We start from the raw sequence: 27235 nt of genomic DNA, 5'->3' as shown, positions 1-27235 counted from the left end.
ATGGTTTTCTCCAATGCTCAGTAATATCAGGGCTATTTAATAACGTGAGAATTCCAAATTAAGTTAAAATGTAAAGTAGCCAAACAAAGCATCGCTGCCTTTTTCCAGTTCAGCTATTTGACCTTAAATTTGAAATTCTATTTGAATTCAAGTAAAATTCTAATTTTAGTGAATAACCTTGTATATCTACAAATCTGTTTAAAATTGCAAATGAGCAGATATCCTCGAGAATCTGAAACAATTCTTCCAAACAAACACTACTTCTGACTCCAACCGAACTACAGTCTGGGAATCCCATAAATGCACGATTCGGGGCCTCTTGATCAAACACGGAGCACACCAAAAAAAGCTACACACACAGGAGATCTCGGAACTCATAGCTCAAGTAGCGGAAATGGAATCGGAACATAAAGCCATGCTAGACGAAGATGCATACAAAAGACGGACGGCAGTCAGAGCGAAACTACAATCAAGACTCACGGCCAAAATTAAATTCCAAAATTAAATTCCAATTCAAGCTCGCAAGAAAATCGTTCTATGAATATGGCAACAAATGTAGCAAAATGCTCGCTAGAGCCTTGCGCGCCAAAAGACAGAAAAGCTTTGTACAAGCCATCAACTTCGGGAGTGAGTGCTATAGGACCCCCAAGACAATTGCAGAGGCCTTCAGGACGAGCGGTGAAGCTGGCCAAGACGGGGAAGAGCCCAGGACCGGATGGATACACCGCTCAATACTATCGGACATACGCGCAAGTTCTGGCGCCACATCTATTGGCGGCCCTCAACGCGATCAGAACGGGAGATGAGCTGGAACCAAACATGCTCATGGCACATGTGGTGGTGCTGCCAAAGGAGGGGAAGGACACGACGGACTGCGCCAGCTAAAGACCGATCTCCCTGTTGAACGCCGACCTGAAGCTCTTCACGAAGATCCTGGCCCTCCGCATTCAGACCTTCTTGCCGGGGCTGATACACCCAGACCAGGTGGGATTAGTGCGGAGCCACGAGGCCCATGACAACACAGTGAAGGTGATCAACTTGATACACGCGGCCCAACAACAAGCTTCCCCGTCACTGCTGATATCGACGGATGCGGAAAAGGCGTTCGACAGGGTGGATTGGTCCTTTCTCATGACGACACTCGGACAGGTGGGCTTCGGACCCCACATGATGTCCTGGGTCTGGGCTCTCTACCGAAAACCAGCGGCTGGGGGCCTGGTGAATGGCATCCTGTCCCAACCATTCGACATACGAAATGGGACTCGACAGGGATGTCCCCTGTCGCCTCTGCTCTTTGTTCTTAGCTTGGAACCGTTTCTCAACGCGATACGAGAAAACACCGGAGTGCGGGGAATAAGAGGGGCATGTGGAGAAAGCAAAATCTCGGCATACGCCGATGATCTTCTCTTCACAATCACAAATCCACAGACATCTCTACAAGAGATTATGAAAGAATTCGAAACATATCACCTCCTCTCTAACCTGAAAATAAACTACAGGAAATCAGAAATTCTCAACATAGGATGCGATCCACACACAGTGCAGAAGATCCGTACTGCATTCCCCTTCCACTGCAAGGAAGCCCTGGGATACCTAGAAGTGTGGATACCGGCAAAGCTGACGGAGCTGTTTCGGCTCAACTTCACACCTCTCTTGGGAATAATTCAAAAGGACCTCCAACAATGGTCACTTCCACACATCACATGGTTAGGAAGGATAAATATCCTGAAAATGAATGCCCTCCCCAGGCTTTTGTACCTCTTTCGAACACTGCCAGTGGACATACCCAGGGAGTTCCTGGCCAAGGCACGCAGATCTTTTGTCCAGTATGTGTGGAACGGAAAGCAAGCACGCCTGAACCACGGGATCCTGACCCAATTGAAGCTGAGGGGGGGACTGGGACTGCCGGACCTGACTAAATACCGCTGTGCAGTGCACCTACATAGGATCGTGGAGTGGACCCAAGCTCTGGATAGCGATAGAAGGCAGCTTCTCCGAGACCCCTCTGGCGACGCTGCCGTGGGTGCTGAAGGGAGTGGAGGGGATGGTGCCAAGGGACCACCCGACCATCAAAGCCACAATGTCCATCTGGAGGATGTTTGCCCGGAGGGGGAATTTGGCGCTGGAGGTGTACCCCTTGCACCCTATCGCAGGAAACCCGCTATTTCGGCCGGCAGCCTCGCCGCAGTTCCTGACAGCCCTGGGTCTGCCGAAGCAGTGCAGACTAAAACATATAAGCAAAGAAGGGGGACCACCCCAGACCCATCGGGTTTCCTGACCCAATTCAGATACCACCAACTGGCGAGATATGTTAAATCCATCCCAAACCTGGAATCACCAAACAGACAGCTGACGGCCTACGAAACACTGTGCGACCAAGATGCCCTACCGGCACACTGCAACTCTATACTGTACCAAATGATTCTCCCAGACAGAAACGGTAACCCACTACCATACTACACTAGATATTGGGAGAGAGATCTAGGATTCTCCCTGACTGAAGATCAATGGCTAAACGTATTCGTGAACATACACAAATCTTCGATCAACACAAAATATCAGTGCTATCAGTGCGACCCAGAATGCTGGAGATGTGAGAGGGAGCTCGGCACGCAATTCCACATATGGTGGAAATGCCAAAACATTAAGCCCTTCTGGGAACAGGTCCACAGAGCTATCACCAAGATAACGGACGCTGATATCGAACTCACACCCGAGGCATATCTCCTGCACGTCACATCAATGCCACCCACGCGATATAAAAAAACGGTGCTCCCACACCTGATTAACGCAGCGCGCAGCCTTAAACCTAACCATGGAAGACATACAAGAGATAGAGGAGCCTATCCTGGTGGAGGCAGACAAGGCCCAGCAATACCATCAGACCTGGTACCACTGGACGAGGTGGTTGGCGGAGGCGGATGGGACCGAGGGGCCCCGGGGCGGCATAGACAGGGCACTCGCTCAACTCCCCCACCTTTCCCCGGTGTTTCCCCCTCTCCCCGCTCTCCCCCCCCCTCTGTCTACCCACGGGGGAACCGAGTGGCCAGACAGGGGGAGGTAACGGGGGACGCCCTGACATAGTACGACTCCCTCATAAGAGCCTAACCTGAGGGTGACGCACGAACCCATACACCAAAAGACTAAAGCCAGGAGCTTATCCCCGACAAAATAACGACCAGCATCACACACCCATCGACGGGACCAACGGGGGGAGGGAGGGAGGGATGGGATGGGCGACATAACCGCCCGGGGTGACGGACAGATAAAAGGAGGCTGGGAAACTCAGTGGACCGCGGCCCAGAAGAACCCCGAATCATACTGCCATTGACAAGGCAAACGGGAGAAAACAAATGGTATTGCCCATCCCCAGTTAAAGGGCAACAGCCGAGAAGGTGATTGACACTCACAATGACACACCCAATTAGGGTAAGGAACTAGTTCTACCTTAGAGTTCGGTTTCTGTTAAAGTTTACACCGATGTTCATGAATAAAGAGGCAAGGTACACTTCCACATGCAACGCAGCAATCCACGCATATATCTATCAATAACAGATAAGTCCAAAGCAAACCTATGCACAACAATGAGAGGGAAAACACAATCCACTCTACCAAGGCAAAAGAAATTTGTTGACCTCTGTATAACACTATATGCATGTAACAATAAAATGCTTTAATAACTAAAATTGCAAATGAATTTTTTATACTTACAAATTTTTTACTAAATCAGATTTCATATTGGAGGTCCATAGTTTTTTGTTTTTTTAAAATAAGTATTACACTCTCATTGGTTAACACTGAGCTGTCTAGCATGTGTACTGACATCTTAAAAGGGACAGTAAACGTTCCAGAAATCTGACCCACAAACACATATTTTGCTGCACAGAATTTTTGCCACATTATTATTTTTTTTTTTTTATAATAATTTATTTAGGTTTTTCATAGGTTAACAAGCAAGGTTGCACTGCCATAACAGCTGGTGCAAACACATCATTAGACAGAGGTAAACACAAATGTGGTTTCATTTACATGGCACATTTTTGTTATAATAGAGGAGTAAATACTGAGGTAGAAATTCTGGTCTAGACTAGCAATGTCATACATTCTTACATGAGGTTAACTAGCTAGACTAGAGTTTGGGAAACATTTAAGATACAACATGCGCGGTTGTACGCTAACCTATATATATGTGCGATTAGTTTGAAGTCGATTCACTTAGAGAAATAAAATAAAATAACAAAAGGAATACAAATATAGGATTTTGTGTGATGCATCTTGATCTGTATTGCCGCCCATGTTAGTGCTGCTGGTCAGATATGAAAGGGCACGTTTCAAGTAGGCCGCTCCAGGTGGTGAGAGATGCACACAGTGCTGTTAAGTATTACACCTGACAGCATTATACACGGGTGGCGAGTTAGACTAGATTCAGACGGGGGAGGGAAGGAGGGGAGTAATATGGTCGATCGACCATTCGTTCAGAGGGGTGTAATAAGCATACTAGCATTTTGTGATAACAATATAACTATAACTACAGAAACCCTGGTACGTTGTGGTATAGTGTCGGGCATGCTTCAGGTAGTTACTGCCACATTCAGATCTTTCTTGGATCCAAGCGGAACAAAGGGTGTCACCCCTTCTGGGTTCCATCGGTGAGCCGGCTTGGTTGCTCCTTGGGGCACAGCGGTGTGCAGAGAGTCCTTTGGACATACCGCGTGTTTGACTTCTCCATGCAGGATCTGCAGTGTACAAGTCTGATGCCATTTGTATTGTAATCCGTGGTTTTGCAGGAGTGTAGTGAATGGCCTGAGTGACCTCCACCAGGCGAGTGTGCCCCCAGTGATGTCCGCGTAGAAATATAGTTCCATCTATTAAAATTTATAGGGTGAACAGTCTCTGGTCGCTGCATTACTGCAGGTGCCATGGTAGGTACTTTGGCCGGCTTCGGGGCACAAAAGAAGCCATCCAAGTTAATTGTCTTAGCCTGCCGTGGTGATAGCAGGGCCACTAGTAGGCGTCTCAATAAATATGGTATTTCGGCCGCCGGGGTGTCCTCCGGGATGCCCCAGTCCTTAAGATTGTTAGCCGGGCATGTGTCCTCCAGGGCCACAAAACGACGCTCATGTGCCTCATTCTGTTGCTGAAATCCCTGGACCACTTGCTGCAGTGAGGTGATTTGGTCAGAGCAAACACTGGAGGCAGACCCCAAGGCTCCCATTCGGCTTGTTAGACAATGTATGTCAGCGCGGAGCGAGGTGACGTCTGACTGGATGGTCTTCTGGAGGTCTTCGAGGAGCGATTTCAGGACTGCTGTCGTCACTGGTGAAGCATCAGCTTTCTGGATGGCCGGTGCCGGTCTTTGCACCAGAGGTAAGTCAGGAATTTGTCCGATAGCTCAGAGTAGGTTTATGGGTAGGCAGCCATCTTGGGCCCAGTGACTCTGCATGTCTGCCGCAGGAGCTCGGAAATATTTGGTCCCTGCCGCGGTTTATCCGGTCTTAATTTCTTTGTCTTGTGAGCCATCTTGCTGCCTTGTCGCCAGCAGCACTAGAGAGGAACCCAAAATAGAGTTTGGTTGTTCCAAATTGGTAGATTTGGGCCTGAAAATGCAGGAGCTCTTTTGCCATGCTAAGCTCCGCCCTGCCGCCACATTATTTTTAACCTGTGAAATTTCAGAACAGGAATTTTAAAATAAAGCTTTCACAAGTGAACTTTTTGTACAACCTGATTAAAAGTTGCTTCAGACAGCTTGCATGACAATATAGATCATCATTAACCCTAACATACCTAATTTCATTCCATGTTTCACAGAGATACAGCGCCAAACAATGGCTGCCACTTAACAAGCGCAGGTGTGCCCAGGTAAATTGTAATGCTGGCACAATTTGTTCTTTCTGCCCATTTTTTAGGTCACTTTAGCATAAATTTTGGTTAATCACTATATGGCTGCTATGAGAAGCATGAACATTTACCGTATTTATATTTATATGCTTTATTATCACTTAGAACAAAGAGGGGATGTTTTGAACCATATTTTTTTCAAACTTGTAATTTTTAAAGGGTTATTCCAAGTTTTCACTATAACTTTATTTGAATTTATAATGTTCTCTTGGACAAAAAAAGAGTAAACTTACTAGGAATCCAGCGCTTTTTGACGCCTGTTCGTTGCCATGTTACATCACTGCTTCTCATAGAGAAGCATTTAATTGGACCGATCTCCAGGCTCAGAGTACATGCATATGCTATGACCCTAGGACGGGAGGGAGAGAGTGTCAGGTGGACAACAGTAGAAAAATGTAAAAATCCCCTCCTCTTCCTTTCTTCCCTTCCACTTCCTATCCAGCCTCACACACAGACAATGGAGGATCTGGGACAGCACTGAGTTTTACACCCTCTATTACTGATCCTGCAGCTCTGCTATTGAGGCTGATTGAACTACAGAGGGCACTGGCCAGGGCTCCTGGTACGTATCTCTTCCCAGCAGTCTATTTACGCTCAAAAACACACATTATAAGTTCTGAAAACAGGCGCCTGTAGGCAGGTGCCTACTCTGCCTTATGGGAATTATAGCAGTCCCGCTATAATTATTCATCGTCTAAATTCTGACCGAAACCTGCCTTTTAGTGAATAACCCTTGTGGTTGACACGATTACTAGAACAGCAACAGTGACAGTAAATGTTTAGATAGGATTTTAACACATTTAATAATAGTTTTTTTTATTGTTTGATTTAAATTGAAATCTACACTGTAGAAGTCAAGATAGATCATTTAATCTGATAAAACTAAGTGGTATTAGAAAAGAAAGCTTAATGCTGGATAATAAAAAGCTCAGTTATCTGATATTGTCTTTCATGTGTTTATTATTAATTTGAACACTTTATTGGAATTTAATTAATAACCGGATCCCTGAAAAATCCCTTGTATCTTTGGCGAGACGCAACTAATGACAATTAATCACAATAATGGAAATTCGTTTAAATATTCATGATAACAGAGAGCTGAATCCCTGCTTTCAAATTAATTCCCTCCTAAATTAAAGAGATTCTAATTGTATTCATATATATTTTTTATTATATTAATTTAAAAATACCATACTGCATTTTGACCCACATTTTTTTTATTTCCTTAATAAATATATTGTTTTGGTTATATATTGTTTCTTCCATTTCCTGAGTTTTCTAAATTCTATTAAAGATAAATCTTAGCCCAGTTAAACGAGTGAAAGTAAAGATGGTTGCTGCCATGATAATACACATTGTATCTTCATGTGCCACGGAATCTCTTTGCATCCACAAGCAAGGGCTTACCTCTTTACACTTACATAGGAGATCCCATCTGAGACTGCTTGACTCTGAGGCTACTAGTGATGTGAAATTAGCATCTGATATCCAACTGCAGGCAAGTGATGCTAGAAGAGCGTTGTACTCAATGAGCTAATGGAAAATATTACATTATTGCCATCTCACTAGAATATTCACTAATGTGTAAACTGCTGGGAATTCAAAGTGAATTTCATATTTCAGGTCACAAAAACGTATAAACATATTTTAGTCCATCTAAATACCTTGTATATTACTGTCCAACTGTCCATTGTGCTTACTACACTATTTAATGAGACACGGTAGGCACTCAGACCACTTCATCTTAATGGTTGTTTTGGTCCTGCAATGTGGGTGATACATCAATCTTTATATTGCAGGACTAAACACACCTCTGCTGGCTGTCATCAAGACTGCCGCTAGAGCCACTTCCACACCCACAACTGAGTCAGACTCGGTTCTTTGATGTTCATTTGTTTCACGCCAAAAATCCTCCAACACATTGGAGTCAGTGGTTCTTTACGAGAAGCATTTGATTGGAGGAATGCGGTCCTCGCTGCACACACTCTTTTTGGCCACAAAGCTTCTCTATGAGAAGCATTGGATCGGACTGGAAAATTAAGTGGATTCAGCCTACAGGTAGACATAGGGAATGGATGGGGGGAGGTGCTGCAAGGACTGTGTCTTGGCGTTGGAAACAAAGTAAGTTAAACGCTTTGTTTTATTTAATTTAGGAGGGGACAGATATCTAAATATGTACTAGAACACTATAGCATTGGGAATACATGTTTGTATTCCTAACACTATAGTGTTTCTCTAAACCTCTAAAGCTATTCACCATCGCAAACATTTTAAATTAAGAATGTAAAAGCTGAATTGAAAATATTCTCCTAGTCAGCTATGTGGTCAGCCTATCTATTAACCCAAAATCCGATATTCCTTTTGAATTCACTTTGAATTCAAGAGAATTCACCCTTTAGTGAATAACCTTGAGAGTGTATTCTACAGAGACACACATGCTAGATGTTGAGATTGTGGATACATGCCAGAACCTTTTGTTACCTGACTCAATGTGTCAGCATCTGGGGTTAATCCAATTTAAAATCCCTGTAGATCTCCATATGATGAACCATAATTTAAAAGAGCCCTAGACACCCCCACTGCTAACAAAGGAAAATAAGCAATTTATTTAATGGACCAGTAGAGCTGTAGCAGGCAGCATCCACTTTGACCTTGATATAAGTCTATTTCCAGGTCAGTGTGCACCATGCAATGTGCTAGTGGTTATTAAATTACTGTTAAGGCACAGCTTGACAAGTATGAGGCTTCTACACATGGACACAGCCATATACTTGCTGAATGTGATCATGCAATGCTGGGCATCAAATGCTCGAACACACATGCACGGAAAATCTCTTTTGTCTTTAAAGAGACTGTATCAAAAAAGACTTAAATGTTGCCTGTTATTTTTGCATCTAGGATGCTGAACCCTACTGGGAAAACAGAAAAATTGAAAAAGAAAAAAATGTCTGGTTTTAGCTCATTCAACGTTACCTCTATGACTGCAATATGCTGGCAAAAACTGGCTATAAACCATCGATTTTTATTTTTCAAAAACCTCTCCTGTGTGCCCAAAGATCTACAGCGTATGTTGCTGACATTACAGAACTACTGCCGTTATATCAGTGACACACTCAGGAGAGGGATGGTAGCACACCTGATGGTAAAGAAAATCAATTCACAGCCGTTATTGTTCAGTGGAAACATGACTTTAAGAAGGATGATCGCGCTGACTATTTGAATGTCACAGACAATCGACTATTACAGATATGCCAGCACACATAAACTGATCACAGTTTGCAAGTGTTTTAAACTGTTAGAGCTGCGTTATCAGTTTCAAAGGATAAGGTGAAAGAATTCTAGAAGGCTTTTGGAATGAATTGAAAATAAAATGCAGGAGAATTAAACTCAGATTATTAACAGATGCCTAATGCACTCTAGGGCCCCGATTGACCTAGATAGTGTACACAGTAAAATTAACAACTACATGTTTGGAATTTACCAAGTGTTAATAAAATTACCCAATGTCTCTATGAATCATTTGGTGTTGTTATCTTCATTTACAAAAATTTCCACATGGAAATATATCTATAAAAAAAAAAGAACCGGCGCTTGCTTGCAGCTGCTTGGTTTCAGGAAGCAAATAGTGGCTCTGGAGGCCCGGAGACCAGATCCCTTGCGCATATCATTAATTGGTGCCCAACCATGATGAGCTATACTTGGGCACCTCTCAACACAGCTCCTGGCAGCTCGCACTGTAGCAATGCATAACATCACTACAGAGCAGGTTAGGAGGGCACTGGGTTTAGAGCCAACCCGAGTACAGCTACTCAAGGCTCCCTCACTCCAGTGGACACCAGGGATGAGGCTTGGTTTTGACCAAGCTAGTCTATCAATATTCCTAATCTTCATGATCCTAACCTAGATAGTCTATTGTGGTTCCTCTTCTTTATAATCCTGACCTAGCTAATTTATTTGGGTAGTTGCGTTTCTGGTTTTCTTGGCCTAGGCTTGTTATCTAACAAGACTTTTCTTTCTTGACATTGGTTAAGCCTAGCTGTTCCAAGGATGATTAATATATCTACTATCATTGTTTTCCTTTTGTCTCATTTGGTAGGCAACTAACTTATACTTTGAGTGTTGGATCCCATTTGTAACCTGACCCTTGCCTGCTGGTGATAGAGTTGAGTTGTGCATGACTTGGCCAACTAAACAAATTAGTCTCAAATGAAGGACCTTGATTCACATGAGGACAGTTGAGATGATTGGAAACAAAATACTTATTTGTCAAGATTCCCACAGGCCAATAGCAAGACAGATTCTGAATTTAGCATTCTGAAGAATTGGTGCAAGATAACTAAGCATGTGGTGGCTAAAAGCTCCTCACTCACAAAACTTTGAATGGAAATGTTGGCATAGTTGATAGAAACCTCTGCTTTAATAAAAATAAAAAAATAAAACATTTGTTGCATGCCTTTCTAATGGAAAAATACTGTTCTCTTCCAGCCATAACTGAGTAACAATTTGGAGATTTTTTTTTTAAATCTGGAGATTTGTTTTAAAGTATTTATTTTTTAGCTTCTCTTTTTCCTTTTATTCCTGTTTTTTTTAACTTCTCTTTTGTCAGTGTTAGCAATAGTTTCTATCAGCAGGACACTTTGTATTTTTTGGTTTCTGTATTGTTAAATAGCTTAGTTACAGTTACTTGTATGTTTTTATTAACAAGTGTACCATTCTGCAGAATATTTTAGCACTTTATCAATAATAACATATAGAGAGAGTTGTGTACGTCTTTAGTGTACCACTTCCTGTCCCCGAAGGCTCTTACAGTGTCAAGCATCAGGTTTCCATGGAAACTGTTTGCCTTGCAGAGTGAATGAAAAGTAACAATCGGACTGGAGGAGTTGATGCAAATAGGACAAAGAGAGCGAGAGACAAGCATTGGAACAATTGGAAAAAAAACCCCACAATTTTGCATGCGGAATGTGATTAGATAATAAAGAGCAGGAAAAAGGTAAATTTTTACTTTACTGCAAAAACATTATTATATGCATTAATGAGACAGGCAGACAAATGCCATAGGTCAAAGAAAATACATTGGTACTTTTGTGCAAAGACATTTTTCGTTTTCATTCATCTCTACCGATGTCAAAATTAGAAAGCAGAGGTCGAGCCTACAAGTTGCATTTTCTTCACTGGCTCTTTTGCAATGTGTGAACCTTTAAAGGACCACCCCACACTTCCAACCCCCCTCCCCCGCACCTAACCCCCTCCCCCACCCCACAGTTCAGTAGATATACCCGAAATAAATACATGCATGCATATTTTCATGTATGTATTCATTGGAAGTATAGTCTAAAAGAGATTACAAAAGCTGTAGTTCTTATGACTGCAGGCTTTGTAAGACCTCCCCTTTTTTCCCAGGAAAATAATCAGAGGCTTCTCTGAATTAGTCCCGAAAAATGCACGTGCCGGCTAATGCACGCAAGTTGCATGCACGTGTACTGACTCCGTACATGCAGGGGTGCTAACGAAAGTAGGAAGGCTTCTCTCTGGCTGTTTGATTGACAGCCAGGTGGGAGTCCCCTAGTTAATTTATAAAAGTGCTGAAATGTCATAGAAACCAGCACTTTTATAAACTGGGGTTTAATGAGGGTGTTCCTTACCCATAAAGCACTTCAGCTTGCTTTTGGGAGTGTAGTTGTCATTTGAGAAAAAAATTATAATATATGCTAGACCTGCATCTCTCCCTGTATGCTGTGGTGGAACTGGCTGATGTGCTTATTCCCAAAATTCTCTCTATAGCATTACAATACCTGGGACTGGCCTGTGGCTAGTCACAAGTCTTTCTTTGGTCCTGCAGTGGACTGTAGTGGTCATGGTGCCTAGAGTGCCACTTTAAGGTTTCTCTACAGAATGCCTTTTCCCTGTTTTAGTAATGTTCCCCATCACAACCTAGTATTTCTAATTGCCCAGCTGGCGTAATTTCTTTTTGGTGCCACTTGGTGCGTGATACAGTTTTATGCCATCTGATCATATTTTTATGTTAAGATCTGAAATGCTTGTATTTTATGTTTCAGATTTGCCACTAAAAACTATTTATTTTCAAATAAAAATATCAAATTACAAATAGCAGCATATTTTGATATTTTCTGTCTTTCGCTCTGATTTCAAAGAAATATATTTTTCTCCTATTTCCAGTTTGTGTAATCACTGTAGTTTTCACAGGGCAAAAACATATTTAGAATAAAACGTATCCTGTATAAATTTTTTTTGGAAAATTGCAGTTTTGTAAAAAAAAAAAAAAATAAAAAAAGAAGAAAACAATCTTAGTAAAAAATTATTTGCCAATGATTTAATAATTCTAGATTTTTTTTGTGTAAAGTTTTATCAGTTTATTTAAGTTCATCTCATAGTTTGAAAAGTTTTTATTTAAAAAAATAAAATTAAAAAATGACTGAGCAGGTAGCGAAACCTCTAGTTACAAAACTGGGAAGTGCATGTAATCTGCTGTGTGGGTTGGGAATCAAACATTCTTTTCATTATTAACCCAGCCTACTAACAGTAGCAGACGCCTCTCAAACAGGTTTATTTATATCTTAGTTAAACCTTGCTTTGTACGTATGTTCCTAGACTGGAAACGGCAGTTTAATATTTCAACTAAAAATAGTTAATAAGACGAAACACTGCATATTGATATGGGCAACACAGAGGAAGAAAATTACTATGGAAAACACGGTAGGAATAAAAATTAATATTTACCAGCATTCCAAAGGGTCATAGTACAACATATGAAACACTTAGTAACCTCTTTACAGGTTTAAAACCGTCTCTACTGGTTTATACCAAAAAGGTTGCGGAGTTTCTGTATCGTAAAAAGCCAGTTTCATACCTGCTTCCTGGGTACTTCCTTTGAAATTCAGAGCTGGTTGCTATGTCTATGTTCATACATTTTGAATGTTTTAATTAAAAGGCAATATAATTGTCATCATGACAAATAGTGCTGAATATTTCTTGTTTGTAGCCAAATGACTGTATAGATTTTTAATGTGCCATGCGAGAAGAGAATTTTACTCTTTGAGATATTTTTACTGATGTAGCATATAAATAATGTTCTTTGTGTAGTTTAATTTTTTATTTATTTTATGTACATTTTAAAGCACTGGAAAGTGGCTGCAAAATTCTTCAGACCAGTTTAAACTTTTCTAACTCCAGATATTGTGGACTGCATCTCCCATAATGCTGGCAAAGCATCAGGGGAGATGTAGTCCACAGCATCTATACCGAAGGTTGCCTACATTTCGGTTTTCTTTCTATGCTCTATCTTCTCCCCATTGTTGCTGTGCATTAGAATTGTGCAAAAATGAGTTTGTCCAAATCAACATTTTTTTCAAATAAAATTCAAATGGCTCGTCTTGTGAGAGAAGACTATTACTGTGCCCTCCAGAACATGGGGACTGGTGTCTGATACTGCGATACTGAATTCCCACTAGTATCCAATAAAACAAGCATTTCTGTATTTAATTGCTGATGTGTTCAGTTGGTTGGACAAGGGCAAACCTCAAGTCTTTACATCATAACCTTAATCATTCAAGCACTGCTAGGTATGTTTCTTTTTTCTACTTTGTAATTGGCCAATCTAGTGTTCCCTAATTAGAAGTCACATTTTATTCTTGATTTAGTTTTATGCTCTGGGAAGCTGCATGTCTATTCATAGCCGTCTTAAACTCTTCTCTGTACTAGTCTATATGCATGCCTCCCAACCATCCAGATTTCGGTGCGACAGTCATGATTTTCAGGTCCTGTCCCATTGGCCCAACTTTATTTCTTGAAAACCGATAGTTGCTATTGTCTTCCCCGCATTCTGTGCATGGAGTGAAGCAGGGAAGACTTAATGCCATTTTTTAAACACGGTCTGACCCACAGTGCACGTTTATGGCTGGTAGATCTTGTCATATACTAACGGTAGGGATGAGCTTTTTTATTTATTTTTTTTACACATATTTCATTTTAAAATATCAATTTCCTTTCAAAACTTGACGATAGTATTATTATATTGAAAATAGTTTTGAGCAGTATTGAATGGCCATATCAGTTCAATGAGCACTAGGTATGGTTTTCTGTTTGTAGAGGAGTGGTGAGTGGGTACAGCGGTATGTAGAAACTTAGATTCACTGGATAAAATCCATAAAGAACTCAGGTGTGACTACTTTCTAAATAAAGTACTACTCATGATATACAAAGTAACATTCACACCTTCCTTCTACCAGTCTCTCTTTCTATACACCCACGGGTTCTCCTGTTTATTGATGTTCGTTTTATATACAATAATTTGGGATAAAGCCCAGCTCTGTTTTTTTCTATCTAGGTGCTGGTATAATTCTCTAGCATGTATTGTTTTGGATATTTGTGCTCTAAATGCCTAGTTTTAAGGTTCTTGCTTTTAGTTCCCATTACTTGTGTGTCTTGAAGAATATTTCACACCCCATGAATGGGTAAGCTTGTTGCAACAAGAGGAAGAGGAAGATTGCACGTAATATAATTTGAGAATTATTTTTAATGCATACATATAAATGTAAAATGCTGTAAGTTTGGGGGTCTGGAATGGATTAATTCATTTTACACTAATTCTTATGGGAAATGTTGATTCGGCTCTTGAACAAATCGGAACTCGAACAGCCTTCCGGAACGGATTACGTTCGAGTTCCGAGGTTCCACTGTAAGTAGAAAGGTGAAATAGAAACTCCACAGTCCACAATAGATAGGTACCTACCCTGTGCAATAGTGCATTTTGTTATCTAAGAGCTGGGCTGTATACAACTCATACAGAGTTTATACTAGTCAGATACTGTGTCCGAGACTGTGTCTTCACACCAGATCATACAGATAGACTATATTTGATCGCATATACTAAGGCTGTGTAACACAGAGGTTATTTTGTTCTCAAATGCTAGACATATAATCCAATGCATTAAAGGGACAGTATAGGCACCCAGATCTCTTCATCTCAATGACATGGTCTGGGTACCAGGTCCCCATTGTTTTAACTCTGCAAGTAGAAACATTGCCATTCTGCAGGAACAGTTCACAGTGCAGGGTTAAAATGCCTCTGGTGGGTGTCACTCAGGGAGCGTCTATTTCGATCAGATGTTTTTTCTTAAAGAGCATTTGATTGGCACAGAGCGGTCTTTTGCCTGGCATGCACACTAGCCTCCCAATGCTTTCCTATGGGAAAGCATTAGATTGGCTGGAATCATCAAGGCCAAGGATGTGAGGCTGACCATGGAATGAGCACCAAGGCGAGGGAGAAACGGTAAGAAAACTACCTTTTCGCTCCACAGAGTAACCTAATGATTGAGCAGGTCACCATAGCTTTAGGAATACACGTTTGTACTTGTAACCTTGAATTAGTTAGCAAGTATGTATGAGACCATATAAGCATATACTCACCTAATTTGTCAAGAGACACTGTAGTTACATACATGTGGCTTCTAAATGCACTTGAAATAGTAATAATTATTACTTTAATTTATAAAGCTCCAACAAATTCCACAGCGCTGTACAATCGGAAAAACCTAAGTAAAATATACACAGACCAAGAAAAACAAGGGCCCTATCATGGTTGTCAAAGAGAAAAAAGGATAAGTACAGCCACTGGTATAATGTCGAGTGTAGAGATGGAGGAAAAATTAGTTAGATTTCGATTCAGTAATTTCAGAATTTCAGTTCATCCAAAATGTAAAAAAATATTGATGAGGTATGAAAACATTCTTTATTTGTTAATTTCAGAATTTCGTAAAACCACTATTCTATTAATAATAATAAAATAGCATAACTAGGTATAACTCTGTTAGGTAACTGTAATGTGAATGGTAAATGTAACTATTATTAATCAATAGTGTAATAATTATATAGTTACATAGGCTAAAAAGAGACGTGTTCACATTCAGGCTTCCTCACATTTGTTTTTTTTTTTGCTGTTGATCCAAAAAGAAGGCAAAAAAACCCAGTTTGAAGCACTTCCAATTTTGCAACAACCTAGGAAATAGGAAAAAAATCCCTCTTGACTCTGGCAGTCAGATTTATCCTTGCATCAAGCAGTTATTACCCTACATTGAAAGATTATATCTTTGAATATTCTGTTTTTGCAAGTATGCATCCAGTAGCTGTTTGAACATCTGTATCGACTCTGATAAAACCACCTCTTCAGGCATAGAATTCCACATCCTGATTGTTCTTATAGTAAAAAAAACCTTTCCTTTGCCTTAGACAAAATCTTCTTTCTTCCAGTCTAAGCGCATGACCTCTTGTCCTATGTATAGTTCCTCTTTGCAAATAGATTTCCACACAATGGAATGGATTTGTATTGGCCCTGGATATATTAGTATAATGTTATAATATCCCCTCTGATGCAAAGTTTTTCTAAACTGAAGAGGTTTAAATTTGTTAACCTTTCTTCATAGCTGATATGTTCCATTCCTTTTATTCATTTTGTGGCCCGCCTCTGCACTTTTTCTAGTGCCATAATATCCTTCTTCAGAACAGGTGCCCAAAATTGCAAAGCATATTCAAGATGTGATCTAACCAGTGATTTATAAAGAGGCAAATTATATTCTCATGTGGATAATGAATGCCTTTTTCAAGCATGCCATTACCTTACTGGCCTTAGCTACTGCTGATTGACATTGCACATTGTTGCATAGTTTGTTGTCTATAACAATTCCCAAATCTTTCTCGTTCTAACTGGTTTAAAAAAAAAAAAAAAAAAAAAGGTTTAATACTTGCAAATTGCAGCAGGAGTATAATTAATAAAATATACTCCTTTCTTTAATTTGCAAATGTAGTGGACCACGGGTAACCCGACCGGTTACCTCTGCTAGTTCCCTTCCTTCAGCCAGTCAGAAACCACTTAAAATGTACAGAGATCAATTTCCTCCCCCCCAGTAACTGGACGAGACCGAGTTCTGGAGGTACAACAACACTTTATTTACCACACTCGGCTTTTTAAACAAAACCCCATGCAAAGGGTGTACACCACACAGTCACAGTGTCCCCTCCCCAGGGTCCTTTCCCTCCCAGGGGTCTTAGCGGGACACAGGAGTTCCAGTCCCTTTGTCCCCTGTTCCCACCACCCAAGTATAGGTTCTCCCACTTCCGGTGACGGGGGGTCCTCTTCCCAGGATTCACTTTGTCCCCTGTTCCTGCCACCCAAGTACAGGGTTTCCCACTTCCGGTGACAGGGGGTCTTCTTCCCATGAGCCTCGGCACCTGGGAGTCACAGCGCGGGAAAACCACCTGCCTCTTTGACTACCAGTTACAGAAAGCCCGCCCAACACAGCCATTGTCCCCAAAGGATGCCCACACCCAGGGCTCGAGTCCTGCAGGAACGCGTGGGAACGGCGTTCCTGCACTTTCTTTTGAGCAGGAACGCCGTTCCCACTGTTGCTGCAGGACTCATGCCGCTCCCAAATGCCCCCCGTGTTCCCCCTGTCATGGGGGGGCCCGAGAGGTGGCCTAATGGCCACCTGCTGGACCCCCCCCCCGGCGGGAGGCTCTCTCTCTGTCACACGCGGCAAGGGAGATGTGTCGTCTCTGCTCCCTCTCGCCGCGCGCCGTTTGCTGATGCTGGGAGCCGGACTATGACGTCATATTCCTGCTCCCAGCATCAGCAGACAACCCACACGGCGAGAGGGAGCAGAGAGGACACAGCTCCCTCGCCGCGTGTGATATGGAGACAGACGCCTGCCCCACTGGACCCCAGGAACACGTCCACGCCAGCTCTCCAGGTAGGGAGGCTGGGTGGACATTTTTTAGTTAAAAAACAAAAACAATTTCTGTGTGTGTGTGAGTGTCTGAGTATCTGTGTGTCTGTGAATGTATGTGTGTGTGTGTGTGTGTCTGTGAATGTATGTGTGTGTGTGTCTGTGAATGTATGTGTGTGACTGTGAATGTATGTGTGTGTGTGACTGTGAATGTATGTGTGTGTGTGACTGTGAATGTATTTGTGTGTGTGACTGTGAATGTTTGTGTGTCTGTGAATGTATGTGTGTCTGAATGTATGTGTGTGTCTGTGAATGTTTGTGTGTGTCTGAATGTATGTGTGTGTCTGTGACTGTGAATGTATGTGTGTGTGTGTGAATGTGTGTGTGTGTCTGTGAATGTGTGTGTGTCTGTGAATGTGTGTGTCTGTGAATGTATGTGTGTGTCTGTGACTGTGAATGTATGTGTGTGTGTGACTGAATGTAAGTGTGTGTGTCTGTGAATGTGTGTGTGTATGTGAATGTGTATGTGTGTCTGTGAATGTATGTGTGTCTTTGAATGTATGTGTGTGTCTGTGAATGCATGTGTGTGTCTGTGAATGCGTGTGTGTCTGTGAATGCGTGTGTGCATGTGAATGCGTGTGTGTCTGTGAATATGTGTGTGTGTCTGTGAATATGTGTGTGTGAGTGTGTGTGTCTGAGTGTGAGTGTCTGTGAGTGTATGTGCATGTGTCTGTGAGTGTGTGTCTGAGTATGTGTGTGTCTGTAAGTGTGTGTGTCTGAGTGTATGTATGTGTTCTGTGAGTGTGTGTGTCTGTGAGTGTGTGTGTCTGAGTATGTGTGTCTGTGTGTGTGTGTCTGAGTGCATGTGTGTGTGTCTGTGTGTGTGTGTCTGAGTGTATGTGTCTGTGAATGTATGTGTCTGTGAATGTATGTGTGTGTGTGTCTCTGTGAATGTATGTGTGTGTGTATGTTGCGTGTGTCTGAGTGTGTGTGTGCAGGCGTATATGTATATGTGTGTCTCTGTGTGTGCACGCGTGTGTGTATATACATGAATACACAAGTGTATTTTATTATTTTTTTGGGGGGGGGAGAGGGAATCCTGGTAGAGTTCCCACACTTTATTCCCCAGGACTTGACCCCTGCCCACACCAACCCCAGGAACCCCCATAACGGTACCTTTCACGAACAGCCTCCGTGTGAAACCAGGCAAGGGATGCGTCTCCTTTTGGGATACGAATGCTCCCCTTGGTTGGCGCTCATCTATACGAACAGCGGCCACCCTTGGAAGCACTCATTAATTACTTCCCTAGCAGTTTCACACTTATGTTATGCGTTGTTAACATTCTAATTGATTGGTGTGAACATTCCAATGGGCACTGAGTAGGTCCCCGTTCAGGAACCGAACTGGGTGGGCAGCAGTTCACGAATGCTCCCCCTGGATGGCGTTCGTCTTTACGAACTGGCGGCCACTCAGGGGACGGCACACGTCGAGCTGAGAACGTTCTAATGAGCATTCTAAATGGATTATTGGAGTAGTCCCCGTTCGGGAGGCGAATGGATTCCCTTCGTGGAGGAACTCCCGAATGGGGAGCAGGCATTTTGCATGAACACACAGGGTAGTATACATAATAAAGACAGGGGAAATACACATACAACCGGGGTTTCGTCATAGCAAATATTAAAAAATATTTAATAATTACATTATAATTTAACATTAGTTACTTTACCTATGTATCTACCCTTTCCCTCCCACTGTTTCAACCAGCCCAATTAAAACGAAGACATCCATTTATTTTCATTTGTTTAGTTTTGCACTCATAGTGAAATTCAGACACATTAGAATTGCCGAATTAGCTGAATGTTGGACTAAATTCGATTTGCTCTAAAACATGAGGAGGTAATTGAGTGACATGTCAAACAGCTAGAGATGCATCCTACAAAGTAAGATGGAAACTGAGTGGGTTAGTGCTTAGTGAGAATGAAGTTTCTCTTTTTTATATTGGATGGTTAAATGGATAGAAGACTTTTAAACAGGAATGGAGAATAGAACACCGGTGATAATATTTACTTCTTAGAGGGACAAGGAATAGAGAAAGAGAGGGGCTACGTAAAGCAAACATTTGTTGTGTCCAGAGTTAGTTTGTTATATACAGCTGAAACATTTGCCAACCAAATTATATCACCCAAAATATTAATTACTACATGTACATTAAATACATTAGATATAGACGAAATACAATATTCGGCATCAACTATGAATTGTTTAATTCACTGGAAGAGGTTAATGAAACAAATATATAAATCGGGCATCATGTAAAGAAATCAGTATCTGTTTAACACTCTGTTTTATCTTTATTTCCTTCTGCATATGTTCCATCTTTGACTTTCAGTTTCATTACAGCTTCACAGCTTCCATTGATTTTTTTCTATTTTTTCTTTTTTGTTTAGTTTTTTTACATGTAAAGTAGTTTTAGTTCTGATTGTTTGTGCGTTTAATTAGGTTGGAACATTATTCTCCATTGGGTATATTGGCCATATATTTCCTCTTATCAATTCTACAATTCTACACAATTCCAAGTTTAGTCAATATGCAGGCATGGCTGTATGCAGGGGTTAGGCTAATTTACAAGTGTAATCCTAGCACATAAATTATACATAGTTAAACTTGGGTTTTATTATTATTATTATTATTATTATTATTATTATTATTATTAGCAATCCAAAACTAACTGAGGGCTGGATTTAATATTATTGGGTGAACTTTCCAAATGATTTAATTATTTTTGGCTTCATTTTTAAACTGATTTAATTTTATGAAAAATATTAAAATTGTATAACATTTTGATATTTATTGCTATATTTTTTTTATATATTATATATTTTTATATGTTGAAAAAAATATTTAAAAATTTTATCCCAAAAAATATTATTTATTTAGAAAGCGAATCCAACAATCTTAAATTGAGGCCTCAGCTATTCTGTAGTGTAAAAATCTCACTAGTGACAGTTCTGACGTTAAGCTCCTCCCATTACACCTGCTCGTGTTTAGTTGATGCTCAATGTGTCAATATTGAATGCGTTTGAACAGATTGCAAGGCACTTCCATTCACATCACACAGTAGCAATCGCCAGTGATCTCTCTGGGCTGGTAAGTCTGATAAGGGATTTCTGCTTCAACAATGAAAGTACAAAGTCTCAAGGTTAATGGGTTTGGAAACTGAACCTGCAGAAGCATCAGACACAGTATATTTCCTTTGTGTGATTTTACTATATATATTTTTTTCCGGTCCCTTAAATTTGTGATTTTATTAACTAAAAAATTACTTATAGTGATTCGGCAAGCTATGAATTGCCTGACAATATCCCAGATTGTTTAGTTCAGGGGTAGGCAGCCTTTATGTGGACTACATCTCCCATAATGCTCTTACCACCATAATGCTGGCAAAGCATCAGGGGAGATGTAGTCTGGCGTGCCCTATGTTGCCTACCCTGGTTTAGTCATTGCTCTCTCGTGTGTTTGCACTACAAATACAGATTGTTATAAGCCTAATAACAAGCTAACAGCATTGGAGCAATACACCATGATCTCTGATCTCTGAACTATTATAACGGGGCAGATGCAAGTATATTTAATTTGTCCATTGAAATACGATGATGAAAAATTCCAACATTTTATGTAATTTACCTGGCCAGGCTTAGCGCTATGACAGCAAAGTCAAGCAGGTGGCAAACAGGTAACGGATGACAACGGGCTCACTGTTATTATAGAAATCTGGAGATGTTGTTTCTACACTTGTCACACTACCTCTCACTGCCATTTTTATTTAGAGTCATTTTTGCGAGAGAAAATTAACACTGAAGTACGTGATATATTTGGATTCACAAACATGAATCAAAATAGAGCGATGTGACGTGCTTGGCATCAACACAGTGTGTGAACATGCGTAGCCAGCCCGTGGCTTACAGCCAAGATGGGGGCATGTACCCATCCTCCCACTAATCTGCATAGTGGGATATGACTGGTGGCCCCACAATGCTTTGCAGTAAGAGCAGATAACATTCGCTATTAATAATAGTACAATCTGGCTAATGTTCCATGTCATTCCGGATTATAATGCTGTGCCACCCCCAGTTCCGTGCATTCTTTTCTTATGGTTGAGGCTTTAACCTACTGTACATAACAGTTATTTACCATACCACACCTTTGACTAACATCATTTATCACATTTCTGACACCTTACCCCGATTAAGTCATGTAACATGAGCAGTTGTGAAATAAAATAACACTGTATATATTGAAGATGTTTTATAGAAAAGTGGAAGAGTTTTTTTCATAACCCGTGGCTAACTACAAGTTATCTATGATTTAGATTATTTGATTTTTTTTTTTTATTCTTTATTTTTGCAGGTGATGCATTATAAAACATTACAAAATACAAGATACGGATGGCACATGTGGTACACGTTAATATCCAATATTGCTCATTGTATACAAATAGCTAACTTCTGATTTTTTGTTTTTGGTCGATAATTAAACTGGTAGTCGAATCTCGGGTACTGGGCTCTGCAGTCAATATTTCGTCTAAGCTTTGGGCCCTCATAAGGGGTTTATGGTCTATTGTTAGGAGCCCGTCCGATTGCACTAGGGCCTAAGTGACCCTCGTGGTTGTGATTATTTGATTTTTTTATTTAAATTTTTTATTTTTTTGTTGTGCAGTTGAACATTCACAGATATACACATATAAGCAGACAAACAATATCATTGTTTTGAAATAAATGTATTTCAAAGTAATATAAGCAGAGGTGCAGCATCAAAAGCAAGAGAACATATCCGTCATAGTCTGTCATAATAGCAATATGGAGTAAACTGCACTTTTTAATTTATTTTAATATTAAGAGCGAAAGAAAGATAGAAGGCAGCTTAATCTTGAGTATTATTATTTTATTTTTTTTTTTAATTCCAACTATTTTTATTTTTAATATATATTGAATGCCTGGTTATCCTGGCACAGCCAGAGCATACCATGCAAATTAATTTAATCCTCCTGCAATTAAAATGTAAGCCTGCTGACTGCAGTGCATTCCGGGCAGGGCCGGATTAACATAGGGGCTGATGGAGCTGCAGCTCCAGGCCCAGGCCCATGGAATAGGCCCATTTAAAAAAAAACAAAAAAAAAAAAAAACTTTTTTTTTTTTTTTTTTTTTTACACACTACTCTTAGGTTTGCCACCTGACTGGTATTTTACTGGCACAGCCGGTATTTGAGGCTGCCTGGCCGTGCCGGTATTGCATTAATACCAGCAATACAAATGCAGGTATTTTTCTCAGAATAAATGGAGATTACTCTGCAATACCAGCACCGGATAGTAGTGGTCACTGTGTGTGGAGAGAGGCAGGGATAGGAAGTTACAGCATATCCCTCCCTGCCTCTCTCTACTACTCACTGATCCATGAGGGAGCAGCAACACAGCACAGAGTCCAGACAACAGCTCTACAGTAAGTGAGGGATGGGGTGAAAGATAGTAGGGACACATGGGGACACTGAGACACTAGGGGACACTAAGGGACATATGGGGACACTCAGACACTAGGGGACACAGACACTAGGGGACCCTGAGACACTAGGACATATGGGGACACAGACACTGGGAGACCTGGGAACACAGACACTTGGGGACACTGAGACACTAGGGGACAATGGGACACATGGGGATGCTGAGACACATGGGGACGCTGTGAGACATAGGGACATTGGGAGACACTGAGACATTGGGACACAGAGACACTATGTCCCCATTTCTCCCAGTGTCCCCATGTCCCCAGCCAGTGTCCCTAGTGTTTCAGTGTCCCCAAGTCTCCCAGTGTCTGTGTCCCATGTTTCTCAGTGTGCCTAGTGTCCCCATGTGTCCCTATATGTCCCAGTGTCCTCATGTCTGTGTCCACAACTGTCCCCATGTCTCCCAGTGTCCCCAAGTGTCTGTCTCCCAGCCAGTGTCCCCTAGTCTCCCAGTGTCTGTGTTCCCATGTCTCTGTGTCCCTAGTGTCTTAGTGTCCCCAAATGTTGCAGTGTCCCCATGTCTCCCAGTGTCTGTGTTCCTAGTGTCTCAGCGTGCCTAGTGCCCCCATGTCTCCCAGTGTCCCTATATGTCCCAGTGTCCCCATGTCTATGTCCACAACTGTCCCCATGTCTCCCAGTGTCCCCAAGTGTCTGTCTCCCAGCCAGTGTCCCCTAGTCTCCCAGTGTCTGTGTTCCCATGTCTCTGTGTCCCTAGTGTCTTAGTGTCCCCAAATGTTTCAGTGTCCCCATGTCTCAGTGTCTGTGTCCCTAGTGTCTCAGTGTCCCCATTTCTCCCTGTTTCCCTAAATGTCTCAGTGTCCCCATGTCTCCCAGTGTCCCCATGTCTGTGTGTTCCCGGGTCTCTCAATGTCCCCATGTCTCTCAGTGTCCCCGGGTCTCACTGTGTCCCCAGTATCCTAGTGACATGGGGACACACTGAGACATTGGGACACTGGGAGAAATTGGGACACTGAGACACTGGGAGAGTAGGGAACTGGGCGACATGGGGACACTGACACTGTGATACATAGGGACACTGAGACACTGGGTGACTTGCAAGACTGAGACACTGGGAGACAGGGAGACATTGGGAGCAATCCATCTATACATCAGAATCAAACTGTGAGTAGTTTGTTGGTGATTTTACAGAATTTTCTCTGATGTCACTCCTTGTGATTATACAAATGATTAAGGCTGGTATTTTTTCCCAAGAAAGGTGGCAACCCTAACTACTCTTCACATACTCTTGCTTAAAGGAGCACTACAGGGTCCGGAACACAATCATGTATTTCTGACCCTATTATGTTAAAACCACCACCCTGGCTCCTTCTTGCCTCCCTAAGTATAGTAAAATATAACTTGTATTCAAGTCTGCAGCTGTTGGCTCTGCCTCTGAACTGACTGTCTGCTGACATCATCAGAAGTGGTGGTCTGAGCAAATTACAATACTTGCCCATAGGATTGGCTGAGACTGTTAACTAGGCAGATCAGGGGCAGAGCAAGCACAAGTCCAACATAGCCCTTGCCAATCAGCATCTCCTCATAAAGATAAATTGAATCAATGCATCTCTATGAGGAAAGTTCAGTGTCTGCATGCAGAGGGTGGAGACACTGAATGGCAGTGCTGCACACTAGGCAGTACTGCCCCAGGAAGCACCTCTATCAGCCATCTAAGGAGTGGCCAGTGGAGTTATTTTCTCTGAAAAGACAGTGTTTACTGCAAAAGGCCTGAATGGAATGATTCTACTTACCAGAACAAATACAATAAGCCGTAGTTGTTCTGGTGACTATAGTGTCCCTTTAACCCCTTAAGGACCAAATTTCTGGAATAAAAGGGAATCATGACATGTCACACATGTCATGTGTCCTTAAGGGGTTAAGTTTGGAAGCTTAAGAGGGATGTATGGGAACAAAACCTGTGTGGACTGGCTGACAATAAAATTAGTTTAGGTAATGCTGTTGGTCTCTCTAACACTGTGGTATGTCCCCTCCTTTCTTCTACACTCACTACATACACCTTTTCTCTGTCTCAGACTGTATACCAGGAACTTATGCCTGCTAGTAAGAAGATAAGGAGACAAGTGGACCAGCGAGTGCTAGGGGACAGTCCTTAGAAAGCATGGAGTGAGCGCATCATTAGACGCATTTATGTCAAGCTCAGAATGCTGCCTGCATAGTATGCCCTTAGTTGGGCAGCCTGCAGGATTGGCGGGCAGCCTGACATGCATTCATGCCAGGCTGTCCTTCAAATTCTTTGGACAGACATGCCCCCTTTTTGGGCATGTTCTCCCCTTTTGGGAGGTCTGGTGACGTGATTCGCACCAGTGGCCCATCCTTTTACCCCACCCATTGACTTCACTGGACACTGCTGTTAGGGGGTATGGATTTACTTGAAAGATGAAAGCATAAATTAGAGAGAGATTAGCATAGAGTATGTGTTTTCTTATAGCTGCATCCTATGAGTTTCCCTCCAACACCATCTCCATCAGATACATGACGCTTGGGAGGTATGACCGTTTTAGTGTTTTTGGTCGATAAGATTCTGTAAATAGGCCCATCATAATTGTCAGCACCAGGCCCACTGAGCTCTTAATCCGGCCCTGATTCCGGGGCATTGAAAATGCAATGAGGACAAAAAATAACCAAAACAATTCTCAATATGAAAGGTGAATATTGCCAATCAGTTATAAAAGAAAGTACAGTATTACCAGTGGAACACACAAAAAACAAGAGATGCTCAAAAACACGTTAGTGAGTACCCTTTACCTTCACATCAAACATAATTTACATACAATATAAGGTGGAGTATCTTCTTATCTAAACAAATGATGGTATTGCCTAGAGATAAAGCAGAGAAAACACATAATGATGCAATATTGTCTAGGTCATATGGAAGGTACAGGAAATGGGTGAAATATCACTCACAAGACAGGAGCCTATAGAAAAAGGCTCAATTTCCCAGCGTTGTGGGATTTAGGTTCCCACTCCCTTCTTTATACTGCCAGGAGGTTGTAAGTAGTTCAATGTCCTCTCAAAGGTAAGTATAAATATATAAAGTGCTTTATTGAAATAAGTGCACAGATGGTATAAATAAAAATATAAAAAACAAGACCTTACAATTGAAGGTAGACTTGTAGAGATAGTCTCTGGTTACAAAATGCGTTTTGCCTCGTTTAGAAGCTTCCTCAGTTGCTGTAGTTGCTTTCTGTAGGTGTCCATTAATATAACTTGTATTTGGCGCCTTTTTCCTCGGGTAATTGGCCGCGGCACTTCCACTTCCGGGGTTTTGCGTTCCATCGGTGGAACGCACTAAATTGATGGCTAGATGATGTTTCCGTTTTCGGCGTTTGCGTTCCAACAGTGGAACGCATATGTCCTAGTTCCGGTTTTCGTATGATGGAACGCATCTGTGCGTTCCACTTTCGTTCATCCGTTTATGACAGTCTTTATTATGCAATATAAACTAAAAAACAATCTCTCCAATCACGTTTAACTTCTTTGATTGCACAGAAAAACAAATTCTCTGGATTTCGATTGTGGATTTCTTTAAAATGCTGAGATACGCTGTGGGTTTCCAAACCATTTTTAATGTTACGAATATGTTCGGCGATTCTGACTTTTAAAGGTCTAATGGTTCTCCCTACATATAGCAGATTACAAGGGCATTTTAAAATGTATATAATGCCCTTAGAATGACAAGTAAGGTGGTCTTTAATAATGTATGGTTTTTGAATAATGCTCTCTAAATCTTCCAAATGTCTTTTTGTGTTTTTGGTAGTTCTACATGGGAGGCATGTACCACAACCATAAAATCCTTTAAGATCTTGAATAAAGTGCTTAGGTTTTTTTGGGTTTAAATGGCTCTTTACTAAAATATTTTTAAAATTCTTTGCTCCTCTATATGTGATCTTAGGTTTTGTGGGTAGGATTTTATATAAAATTGGGTCATCTTTTAGTAGGTGCCAATGTTTATTTATAGTTTTATGTATGCGTCTATTTTGTCCATTAAAATTACAAATAAAAGGAACTTCGTTAGTAT

General features: G+C 41.4%; 1 protein-coding gene across 6 annotated transcripts in view; it reads left to right on the top strand.

Annotated features, from left to right (window-relative positions):
- Nucleotides 1-27235, top strand: part of SLC44A5 (solute carrier family 44 member 5) — a 150007-nt gene that overhangs the window by 47787 nt on the left and 74985 nt on the right. For 3 of the 6 annotated variants that reach the window (XM_063427939.1, XM_063427936.1, XM_063427940.1), the window contains exon 1: nucleotides 12453-12615. The exons of 2 other annotated variants lie outside the window; for them this stretch is intronic. In XM_063427939.1, coding sequence (XP_063284009.1) covers nucleotides 12576-12615 — 40 coding nt within the window. In that variant the 5' untranslated portion in view covers nucleotides 12453-12575. Of the gene's footprint in view, nucleotides 1-12451; nucleotides 12616-27235 lie in introns of those variants that run through there. One more of the 6 variants, XM_063427935.1, reaches the window with a different exon arrangement.

This window comes from Pelobates fuscus, chromosome 7, assembly GCF_036172605.1.
Source record: "Pelobates fuscus isolate aPelFus1 chromosome 7, aPelFus1.pri, whole genome shotgun sequence".
Taxonomy (NCBI): Eukaryota; Metazoa; Chordata; class Amphibia; order Anura; family Pelobatidae; genus Pelobates; species Pelobates fuscus.
Note: the sequence above shows the minus strand (reverse complement) of the source record. Positions and strands in the feature narration are given on the sequence as shown.